Source organism: Microtus oregoni, unplaced genomic scaffold, assembly GCF_018167655.1.
Source record: "Microtus oregoni isolate MIOR12 unplaced genomic scaffold, Mior012 000035F_ref0000213, whole genome shotgun sequence".
NCBI lineage: Eukaryota > Metazoa > Chordata > Mammalia > Rodentia > Cricetidae > Microtus > Microtus oregoni.
In genome coordinates this window covers 8,409,627-8,421,835 of record NW_024543094.1, presented here as the reverse complement: position 1 = coordinate 8,421,835, position 12,209 = coordinate 8,409,627, and the positions used below count along the sequence as shown (strand labels likewise).

Below are 12,209 nucleotides of genomic sequence, written 5' to 3'. Positions count from 1 at the left end.
TTCTCTTAACATTATATGTTTTTTTTAAAATTATAAACTAACAAAACAGCATTTGGTTGAACTTAGGATATACATATCTATATGTGTATGTGTCTAAATCTTTTCTAGGTCCCAACAACTAAAGTTTCAGAGCTAAATCCTAATGCAAAAGTATGGGGGACTCATATGTTCCGTTTGGAAGCGAGTAGTGCAGCTGTTGGTGTGGATGCCGCGTGGGAGGAGGCCCCTGGCCATCCTGCAGACTGTGACCAGCAGGGTGAGTAGGGAGCCTGCTTAGAACCTGGAGCAGTCTGCTTTTAAACCTTTGCCTTCCTTAACATTTTAACCTATCTTATCCAGTCCTATTTGTGCCCTGGTTTGTGGTAATATTTAGAGCAGCAGCCCTCAACCTGTGAGTTGCTGCCCCTTTGGGGGTCAAACAACCTTTTCAAAGGGGTCACCTAAGATTATCGGAAAACACAGATATTTACATTAGAGATTCAAAACAATAGCAAAATTATAGTTATGAGGTAGCAATGAAGTAATTTTATGGTTGGGGAACACCACAAGATGAGGAACTGTATTAAAGGGTCATGGTATTAGGAAGGTTGAAGATCACTGACTTAGAGCCTTGGGAGCTTTTATAATCCAATTAAAAAACTTTGAGTAGCCACTAATGTAAGCTTTATTTTAAGAGAAAGTTATTCTTCTAACATGGCCTTTTGGGATAAAATTGCAATTCTAGGATTGGATGCCAATGGCGATGGTGACAAAAGTCATGAGAATGTGGCACTCTCGGACTTACCGGAGGCAGAACAGACAGACATGAGCACTCTGGCTCTGGACCATTCAGAATACGAACCTTTGCCTGAAAGTAATGAGACAGGTAAGCCTACTTTATGGATTTGGTTTCACTTATTTTAATCTTTATGCTTTAGTTTCTTACTCTGTCTTTAAACAATGTATTTTTCATTGCCTCCTTTTAGTGTTCCTTGAAACTGGTGGATTCAGAAATGAGACTCTGGAGAGGAAGGTGTGCTGGAGATTATCAGTTAGCTTCTGGGACAAATGGCATCGAGTTATGAGATGCACAAGGGTGTTTACAGGGTGAAGTGTCCAGATGGACAGAGATGGAGAGTTAGTGTTTGGACTGAGGAAGGTTAGACAGGTCGGATGGGCTGAGAATACAGTGGTAAATGAAGGCAATTGAAATTTCACTGCAGAGTCTGGGAAGCCAGAAGATTTGAACTGTGTCCCCTTGTCAGTGCAGTGAGTGTCAGGAAGAAAGGAAGAAACTTGGGGAGTTACCTGTTGAGTACATTTTTTCCTTTCTTATTTTTGTTTCTTATTGTTGCAGTGTGTAATTGCCTCAAGTTTTAAATCAAGTCTTGTCTCAGTCTGCCTTGCTCTCTGTCAGCATTTGGAAGTGTAGGGAAGCCTTACCTTAGTGAGCAGGAAATGAAGTTAGCAGACAGGAAGATCAGGAAATGGAGTTGGCAGATGGGAAGATGCAGGCTTCTGCTGTGTGGAACATAGTGATCCACAGAAACTACATATAGTTTAAGACTCTCAGATAATGACAAAACTCAGCATTGTCACTTAAGTGGGAAATGTGTTTTGTAAACACTGGGTCTCTTAAATTATGGTCAAACCTTCTGCTTTAAATCTGTGATCAACTTGCAGGGGAAAGCTGCCCCCGCCCCTAATAGAGCTGCTCTCACACACCCTTGGGAAAGCTTGTCCCACCTCACCCTGTCCCAGAGAGCTGGTTCTGCCCTTCACCCTAGAGGAACTGTCCCTGTGGCCTGGACTAACCAAGTCAGCTGCCACCCAGGCACACATCCAGGGCATACCCCAATATCTACCCCTTTGAACTACTGGAGTATATGAAGGGATGCTGCGGAACCAGAGCCGCAGGATCTCCGTGACTCCAGGCAACAGCAAGGCATCTGAGAGGAATGTCACTGGGGGTCCAGTATTGATGGTGGACCAAGGCCAGAGGCCTTGAACCTCTCCAGTGACACAATGAGCATTTGCAAGTAAAACTGTTTGGACAGAGGGGTGAACTGTGATAGACAGCAGCTTCCCAATGCCACTAGGATAAAGAAGTGGGAAAGGTGGAGGAGCGAAATAGTTTTCTTTTTCTTTTCTATTACTATTCATCTTATTTTTTTTTTTTAACTTTCTTAGGGGGGTGCTGTAGGTTGGAGGGGCAGATACATAGGGACTGGGAGATGAGTGGGATTGGGGTACATGATATAAAATTCCCAAACAATCAAAAAATAACAAAATTAAAAATAAAATGAAAATAATTTTTTTTTAATGTGAAAGAAAATCTGCTCAAATGAATAAGGTAAGAATTTATAAAGAAAAAAGTCAAACCATGCTGCTTTCTGAGAGGTAAATGTGAATTAGCCTTCTTGAATTTAAGTGATTTAAACCTCCATATAAGCAAGGGTTCACCAGCATGTAGCAATTTGCTTTGATCAGCTCCTCCTTGTTACCCAGCACTAACTGGTTACTGACACGGAAGTGACAGCACATTGGAATGGAGCAGAGTGATGCCAAAACAAGGGAATGGTGAACATGTCTAGAAAGTGTAAATTATAAAAAGTTTTTCTTTGTAAAAGGGGTATTTAAAGCTATTTTTGGAAGGAAAAGCAGAAATACTTTAATTCTCTTTGGAAGCCAGGTGTGTGCTGATGTGAAACGCTTATAGGTGATGGCGAGAAAGCAGTTCCTTGTCTGCAGGTTTGTGTCTGCTGTGATCTGCAAAACTTGAATCCGTCTGTAAAATGCTAGCATATGTCCTGGATTCAACGCCCTACACTGGGGAGTGAAACCAAAGGAAGGGAAGGGTAAGGAGAGGAACTGTGAAGCTGCTCTCCACTGCAGTGGGCCCAGATTTCCCAGGAGCTCAGTCAGACGCTCTCTCCAAGGAAGCAGCTAGCAGAGCTCACTGTAATTAAGCTTGAATTTCCATGACTAATGGTCTCAAGAATCTTTATTCTTTTAAGATGTCATTCTTAGCCTGGCAGTAGTGCCACATGTCTTTAATCCCAGCACTCAGAAGGCAGATGCAGGTGGATCTCTGAGTTCGAGGCCAGCCTGGTCTACAGAGAGAGTTCTAGGATAGTCAGAGCCATTATACAGAGAAATCCCTGTCTTGAAAAACAAAAAAAAACAAACTGTGAGTCTTACCTGCTGTGTTTAATTAGGCTCACTTCCTGAACATGAGTTGAGGCTTGTCATTGGGACATTGGTAGCTTATCAGTGGCTGTATTACCAAAGAAATAGTCCCTCTCCCAGTACCTGTTAACACTTGGGATAGCTGCACGAATTTCCCTCCCCTACTCATAGCAAATGAAATGATAACAGGCTCAATTTTGTCACCACAGCTGCAGTGAGGTGCATGTCACTGTTTGGCAGCACTCTTCCCCAACCTCTGGCGATCATATTCCTACCCTCCATCTTCAGCTATGTTACCTGAGCCTTGGAAGGTGTGATGTAGATGTCTTATTTAGGGTACAGGGACTCCATAGTTTTTAGGAAAGATGTTACTTTTTTTTTTAAAGAGTGTTATTGTTTTGTTTTGGTTTTTGTTGTTTATTTTTGTTTTGGTTTTTTGAGAAAGGGTTTCTCTGTACCTTTAAAGCCTGTCCTGAAATTCACTCTGTAGACCAGGCTGGCCTCGAACTCAGAGATCCACCTGCCTCTGCCTCCCGAGTGCTGGGATTAAAGGCGTGTGCCACCACCGCCCTTAAAGATGCGGTTTTTAATTCATATCAAAATGGAACAGAAAATCCAGCATAGTTTCCTTATGTGCTTGCCCACACACTGTGTAGTCCCGTCCCCCCCCCCCCCCCACACACACACACTGTCACTATCACTCCCCAGAGTGTTGTGTTTACAACTGATGAGCCTGTATGGAAACATCGTTATCACCCAAAGCCCATGGTTTATAATTATATTAGGTTTGCTTTTTGGTATTCTACATTTCAAGCATATAACAACATTTGTTGTCAGTGTGTAATATCATGGACAATCTCACAGTCAAAGCAGACTGCTGTGTTTTCTGTATCAATTCCTCTTCCCCAGCCCTGGGCAGTCATTGTTTTTGTTTTGTTGTTGTTTTGTTTAGGGAATTTGTTTTGCTTTCTTTGTAACCTTTTTCAGGGTACCAGAGGGAAATCATTCCTTGAGTTGCCTTTTGAGCTTGACCGCTTCTGCTTAGTAATATGCATTTGTGGTCCCTCTATGCGCTTATATGGCTCACTACTATTTTACCCTGAATTATTCCAGCAAAGCCCAGTTTATCCAGTCATTTCAACAAAAAGGTTACACATAGTTGTCTTTATAGTTTGGTAATTGCATTTATCCAGTTCTTTTTTTTTTTTTTTTTTTTTTTGGTTTTTTTCGAGACAAGGTTTCTCTGTGGTTTTGGAGCCTGTCCTGGAACTAGCTCTGTAGACCAGGCTGGTCTCGAACTCACAGAGATCCGCCTGCCTCTGCCTCCCGAATGCTGGGATTACAGGCGTGCGCCACCACCGCCCGGCCTTATCCAGTTCTTTTTAAAAACCTTATTCTGACTAGATCTTCTTTTTGTTTTGCTTCTTTTTGTTTCCCTTGTAGTACTGGTGATTGAACCTTAGGCCTCTAAAATCTTGGGAGCACTCCACCAATGAGCTATATCTCACCCTGGTTTTTAAAATGTTTCGTGTGTCTGTATGAGTATGTCTTGCACGTGTATATGTACATATGACTAGAAGCCTACCCCCAGTGTCGTTCTTCAGGAAGAAGTCATTCCAGGTTTCTCAGTGGGGTCTGAGTATTAAGGCTGCAGTAGTTGGCAGAAAGTTCCAAGGATCTGCCTGTCTTTGTTCCATCCCCATCTCCACCCAGCCAGTGTTGGGAAAATCACACTCAGTTTAGTTTTGTGGGTGTGGGAGAGTGAACTCGAGTCCTCATCGGCCTGCACAACAGGCACATACCAACTAAACTATCTCTCCAACCCCTGTGTCATTTTTAGTTGGTGATTCCTTCACACCACTAAATAATTTTCTTCTCTTGCCCTCTCTACTTCCCACATGGTAGTCATCATGGGCCTTCAGACACATCTCTCTGTAGCCATTGGCTTTCCTATTGCTTCAGAGAGGAAGGTTAAAATGCCCCCGGGCTAAGTGGCAGACCTTTTGTCTTCCTTACTGGCTGTGGTGGTTTGAGTCCTGAATGGTCGTCTACCCTCAGTGATTGTGTTAACCTCCAATTATCCTTCTGTGACTTCGCTGTCTGTCTGTTGACTCTGACTCTCAGGGCTTCTGCCTAGAACTTGACTTCCACTTTCCTCCATTGCTTCAGATAGCACCTTCCATGTGGGGCAGCACTGTGCTGCTCTGGCCACTTGCTCAGGCTGTTTTCCTCTGGGTCACTTCAGTCTCATTATGCCGGCAGTGGCTCCTTTAGCTGTCCATTGTCTGCCTCTCTCAATGGAATGTTGGCCTCTTGAGAGCAGAGGCCTTGCTTCATTTAGGCTGAATTCTCAATTCCTGTAACAAATAAATATCTCTTCAATTTGGAGAATGGAAAACAAATTTAAATGAGATAACCAGGGCAAGCCTCCAGATCAAGGATTGACATGCCATTTTTTCACTTCCAGGTCTTATGGTCTTGTTTATTTTGTTCCTTGGTTATTTTAGCAGTTTAATTCCGTTTTGCTGGTGAAGATGGATTTTGTGGAAGCTCAGTAACACTGTTTTCAACTGTCTGTTCTGAATTCTCCTGCTTTGTCGTTGCTTTGTCATGGTCTTTAACCTTGACTTTTAGAATACAAGTGTCTTTTGTGTTCACTTGGCTGACATATGTACAAGCACTCTTTACTTATCCAATCCCTTTCATCTCTGTGATATTAAAGAGTAGTTCATAAGGTATCCTGAGAGCTAAGGGTGGCAGGGGCCTTCACTCTGCCAGAGGCCACTGCCTCTCCTGCTGATGTCTGTGACCCCATACACATAAATACCTACACAGCCACCAGACATCTTTCTTGAGCTGGTTTGTTTTTTGTTTTTTGTTTTTGATGTAGAAAGAGTTTTGTGTCTGAGAATCTGATTTCTTTGGTGTCTTCTCATGAGGATTCTCCCATAGAGTTTAGTCCAGATGGCCAGCGTGTCAACAATCTACAGCCCTTCCTTTTTATTTATTTCTATCTGGGGTGGTTAGGTTTTGCCTGTATTTATCATTTCTTTGTTCTGATTCTTTTCTTTATATTGTGCTGTTATTTAGAGTCAGTCAGTATTCTTGTCTGTTACCTGAAAAATCGTTTTTTTTTTTGTTTGTTTTTGTTTTGTTTTTTTTTTGTTTTTTTTTTTTTTTTTGGATTTTCGAGGCAGGGTTTCTCTGTGGTTTTGGAGCCTGTCCTGGAACTAGCTCTTGTAGACCAGGCTGGTCTCGAACTCACAAAGATGCGTGCGCCACCACCGCCCGCCCGGCCTGAAAAATCATTTTTGAAGTAAAGCAAAACACGAAGGAAGCCTGTGTTGACAAAATTGCTGCTAAACTTTGTTAATGAAATTTAATCTTTGTTTTCTTAACTTTTGTTTTAGGAGAAATGATTTGGTTTTGTTTTTCACAGTTTACTTTTTTCTCACAGGTAAAATAGCACTTTTCGTATTACTGTGCATGTACACAGGCAAGAACACAGGAGTGCTATACTGAATTAACTGCTTGGTAAATTTTAAGCTATTTTTTTCTGAGTTGTTTATTTCTTCTATATAGGAGGAAATGAGTCTCAACCAGAAAGCCAGGAAGACCCTCGGGAAGTGCTTAAAAAAACATTGGAATTTTGTTTATCTAGGTAAGGCTGTTAGTAATTTTTTTAATGCCTAATATTTCTTGTATTACACACTGGTTATGGCCACAAATGTGAGTTTTCATAGTAGTATGTTTATAACTAACTAATTTCATGCCTGCTTATTCACCAGAAGTTTTATAGAGAACTGGTGATGACCCTCAGGCCAGGGATGCTGAAGAGTTTGCCTCAGATCCATTTTGGTGACGATTGTCTAGACTTCACTATGGATTGTTGCATAAGCGCAATATACCATAAATGAGTCCTCCATAAGAGCCTTCAGATAAATGGCCAAAATACTGCTGTAGCGGGCTGGTTTGTTTGTATATATTGCCCACATTTAGGTATATGTTTGACTTTGTTTACCTTAAATGACATTTTGTTGTTGTTGAAAAATGTAGTAGAACCTTTAAGGTAGTGATGAACCTTTCAGTTAGTAGACGTGTGGATGAGTTTGAGTAAGAAGGTAGGTAACTAGCCACAAGTGAAGTCCCCTGTAGCTCTGAGGACACCAAGAGTTTCCTGTTTAAGATGAATGAACAATGCCTGGGCCCCCTTTCTTCCTTCTTCTCATCATGACTTAATACAGTACTGAGTTTTAGCAAATGGGTATGGTGTAAAAATGAGTCCCAAATTGTGAAGCCCAGCTCCCTGCCATTCATAAACCTTGGTGTAGTCCTCCCATAGCTGTAAGTGTTGTCACCTGAGTCAAGAGATAAGCAGTTTCCTCTCAAGTGAGTTACTCTGACTGTTTGACCTTCACTGAGAGACACTGTAAAAAGGCCTAGCAACTCATTACTGTATTTTAGTTTTGTGGTGTTTTGAGATTTTCTGTGTTACATTACACATAGTCTTTTTCATGAGAATTTGCAGGAAGCATTTTCTTTGGCCCACATGCCAGGAAGTAGCACACCTTTTCCTAATTGCTGGTGGTGTGCTGTACCTTCTGCCCTGACTGACTGTGCTGATCCTGTTTCCTTCTTGTTAGCTATGGCACCTAGATGCCAGAGCCAATCTGCAGTGCCTCTAATATGTGTCCAGACTTTTATGGTGCATTTGGGGCACTAACTTCATTTTAACCTTTTTATATTTCTTGTGGCTTTTAGCTGGATTTCCTTATTGGAAAAAAATGTGCAATTTTTAATAAATTGCTCAAATACTGTCCAGAACAAAGGTGAGCTATAGCTGCATTTTTTTGTTTTACTTTGGTTCTTGTGACAGGGTTTCTTTGTGTTGCTCTGGCTGCCCTGGAACTTGCTCTGTAGACAAAGCTGGTGTCCAAATAAGAGAGAGATTCACCTACACCTGCCTCCCAAGTGCTAGGATTAAAAGCATGTGCCACCATGCCTGGCTATAACTGCATTTTACAAGAATTAATCCACTGGCTACTTTTGATTGCATCAAATGAGCAAGTATCAGATGGAGTTTAGACTCAGCTCTCACCCCAAACCTGTCCCACACCACATTGATACCTCTGGTGAAACTTCTTTTAAAGAAATATTAGTTAAAAGAGTTTGCTTTCTTTCAACAGGGAGAATCTCGCTAGCGACATGTATCTTATCTCCCAGATGGATAGTGACCAGTATGTGCCAATTACAACGGTAGCTAACCTTGACCACATCAAGAAACTGAGTACTGATGTGGATTTGATTGTTGAAGTGCTAAGATGTAAGTAGATGCCTATTTAAAGTGAAAAGATTGTTGTCTTCACATTATCTGTCTTACTAGAAACCTCTTCACCAGAAGCCATCAGATAGACTTATGGGTACCTTTGTGGCACTTAAGTTTTGATGAAATATTGTGATTTTTTTTTCCTTAACTATTGTGAATGAAGCTGTTTCTTGGAAATTTGACACATAATGTGAATGTTTAAACACTCCACAGTAAGCCTATAAGTGCTTTAGGGATACAAGTGTTACCTTTTGTATCAAAATTGTGCTGTATTTGTATGATGCCTTCTTTACAGACTTTGCTGTGATGTGTCATGTTCCTTTTAAGTCAAACTGTTTTTCATTATAAAAATTCATTTTCTATACTCAAACTACAAATTCCAGGTGAACGATTTTTCCTGTTCTTTTCCTTGGAAGTGCTGTGGATGTGGCACAGCTGTATACAGTGGCTCTTCACAAAGAATATGTTGTGCAGTGTGCCGCATAGGCCAGCACAGCCATATTGCTTGCAAATGTTTGTATGTTTGGACATTACCGTGTCTGAATGAAAGTCTTACTTCTCTCACAAACTATCCTCTGTGTGTGTGTGTGTGTGTGTGTGTGTGTGTGTGTGTGTATGTGTATGTGTCTATGCTGCCCTTTCCCTATGCATTGATGAGACAGTTGTCTGAAAAGTTTTCTTGTGTGCATTGGACTTAACACTATTATTAAAAGAGCTTTAGATATCTTCCATTAGAGCTTTGTTGGATGTCTTTTAAAATTTATCATTTGTGTGTGTGTGTGGGGGGGGTGTTTGTATGTGCCACTGTGCTACATGGAGGTCAGGACAAAGTTTGGAATGAGTTTTGGGGCTTGATCTCTGGTCAATGGGCTTGAGCACTTAGTGCCTTTACCTGATTGAGCCATTTTGTCAACTTTTTAATTGGATTTTCTAGTAACAAATAAAATTTTTTGTTTTTCTCTCTTTATACAAAAAGCTAAAGACTGTGAAGCATAATGATCAGTAGGAATTTGAAGTATTAAATGACATTTCCTAAGGCAGTAGTTTACTTTCCAGTATTGCCGTTTAGAATATAGACGTGAGGAGTGTAGCTGGGTTTGATTCCATCCGATCTAGTTTAAAGAACCATCAACTTGGCTCTGTCTGTCCATACTACACTAAGTCTGTTTATTGAGTTATTCTTGGGTATTTGTCAGAGCTGTCAGATTTTACTGTAGGAAGGAGAAAACCATTAATCCTATGGCTAGCACTTTTAGTATTTCATCTGTTTGATCTACAAACCATCACCTCTTTGTGTATATTTGGTAGCTCTTGTAGGATCTTTTAGATTTACATGTTCCTTCATTTTGAAAATTCAACATTCTAGATGGGTTTAAACGGTTTGGTAGCTTGTGTTGGTTTTGAACATTTTAATAATTTGCCATGTGTACGGGTTTCTCTGATGAGCGCTCATATATACTGTTGGAGTATCATGTACTGTGTGTGTTTTTATCATTTTTTTTTTCTTCACAGCTTTACCTTTAGTCCAAGTGGATGAGAAAGGAGAGAAAGTAAGGCCAAATCAAAACCGGTGCATAGTAATATTGCGTGAAATATCTGAGTCTACCCCTGTGGAAGTAAGTCATCCCTCTACTTGTGGTACTTGACATTGTCCTGAGATGGTGTTGTTGTTGGCATCTGTTGACATGTGTATTTCATGTTTTTGAAAGGGCTTATTTGAGAAAAACTGTTCACAGAAACAACCTTTTCCCAGGGTGTATACACTAATAATTACAGTGTGATTCACTTGTAGAAAGAATAACTGTCATGCCTTTTGGTCTCAGGATTCCTCTATATATTTAAATTTTAAAAAATAATAGGGTTTGCATATTTCAGGAGTTTGAAATTGAAGATTGAATGGGTTAAGAAATAAGAGTACTGGGTGGGGAGAGTATATGATGTTTTTGCTCGCTCTTTATCATTTTTAGTTTGTTTTGTTTGCTTCTGTTGTTTTGCTGTTCTTGTTTGTTTGGGCTTGGGATTTTTGTTTGTTTTGTCTCCCTAGGTATAACTCTTTTTGGTTGGGTGATTGGTTTAGTTTGGTTATTTAGAGGCAAGGTCTCAATTTTAAGGGCTTTAACTCATGATCTGCCTTACCCACCTGAATGCTAGTATTTTAGGTTTGTGCCACCATGATTGGCCCTGATATTTACTATCTTTAGTGTTTTCAGGCGTGTCTGGTCTGCAGCCCACCACCTGCATGCATGCAGTGTGTGGTAACTAGGATGCCATCTAACACAAAACCATAAACTTAAAACGGGATGAGTTTTTTATGTTTGTGTTTGGTTTTTGAACCTGGTTGATGCTGTTGCTTTGTTGCAATGTCTGAAGGTTGGGCAATTCTATCTCTGACCTTTCTGTCAGGTTCTCTTTGTCTTTTTGCCTAATTCCTTTGAGATAGATTATGATACACACTTTCAGGACACATATTTGTACTGAAAAACCTTTTTTTCAACTTTAGTGTGTTTGAGAGAATCCTGATTTGGAACTCATTAAAAGGTGTTTGTTTTGGTTTGGTTTTTGATTTTGGTTTTTGGAGTTTTTGTTTTATGGGATTTTGTTTTCTTTTCTCTTTTTCCCCCCCTTTTTATTTGTTTTGTTTTGTTTTGGCTTGGTTACGTTTCAGGATTGGTGGAGTGTTTTTGATTCCTGTATTTTAATCACATTGTTCTCTTCTAATCTGCATTGTTTCTGCTGAAAAACACCTGCCAGCGTTTTCCTTTGTTCCTTCCCATTACATATCTTTTTCTCTGGTTCCTTTTTCCTTTGTTCCTCCCCATTACACATCTTTTTCTCTGGTTCTTGGAAGGTTGTATCTTTGTTTAAGCAGTTTGGTTACAGATAGTATCATGCATAGCTTTGAAGGTGATCACTCTCAAGCTTCCCCTTTCTGGGCCTCTGAGATGGACTTTCAGTAACCATTCTGCTGTTCTTGTCTATTAACATTGCCATTTATTATAAGGTTAATCTGATTGATCTTTCTCATTATAGCCCAACTTTTTGTTTCTCTATGTGATTATTACTTTACTAGGTACTGAACAGTTTTGAATTCCAGTAGATATTCTGAGATGCAGTTAAGATCCTCTGTGTGGTGTGCACATGTAGTCCCAGCTACTCACGTCTAAGGCAGGAAGGAAGGGTTATTTAAGCCTAGGAGTCCAGGCTATTCTGAGCCAAACAGCAAGATTCCCAGCTCCAAAACACAGGCAAGAAATTATTTGGCGCCACTTTGCTCTCAGCACATTTGTAAAGTGGCTGAGAGCGGCTTTCCTACGGGCGCAGGCGCACTCTTGTTCACTTGCTCTTTGTTCTCTGAGCTGAGGCTTGCCACTCTGACTGCCCAGTGAGCTGGCTGTAGGGTTATTCTGCCTGGCCATTTTGGTTGTTTAGTTTCTGGCCAGTGGCCTAGAGAGAACCCTCCACAAAGCTCTGGAGACTTGCCCATCCTGCGACCTGGAAACCCTAGGCTGGGCACTGTTGGCCCACTCTATTCATGTTCTCTCAGGGAAGGCTCCCAGCCTGTTAATGCCAGCTGTCTAAAAAGCCTATAGTACATGTTTTATCTTTCCACTTGTGCTATCCGGGACTGTAAATCTAGTTCAACTTGGCCAGAAACAAAAGTTCAGCTAACATTTTTGTTTTTCAAGCTATCTTTTAAAATAAAATTGTGTGTTTA

At 40.7% G+C, this 12,209-nt stretch overlaps 1 protein-coding gene across 3 annotated transcripts in view; it reads left to right on the top strand.

Moving 5' to 3' along the window:
- The window catches only part of Larp4b (La ribonucleoprotein 4B), a 76,100-nt gene that overhangs the window by 41,435 nt on the left and 22,456 nt on the right, over positions 1–12,209 (top strand). For all 3 annotated transcript variants that reach the window (XM_041630645.1, XM_041630644.1, XM_041630643.1), the window contains exons 4-8: positions 109–256; positions 725–865; positions 6,751–6,829; positions 8,355–8,491; positions 10,007–10,110. In XM_041630645.1, coding sequence (XP_041486579.1) covers positions 109–256; positions 725–865; positions 6,751–6,829; positions 8,355–8,491; positions 10,007–10,110 — 609 coding nt within the window. The remainder of the gene's footprint in view (positions 1–108; positions 257–724; positions 866–6,750; positions 6,830–8,354; positions 8,492–10,006; positions 10,111–12,209) is intronic.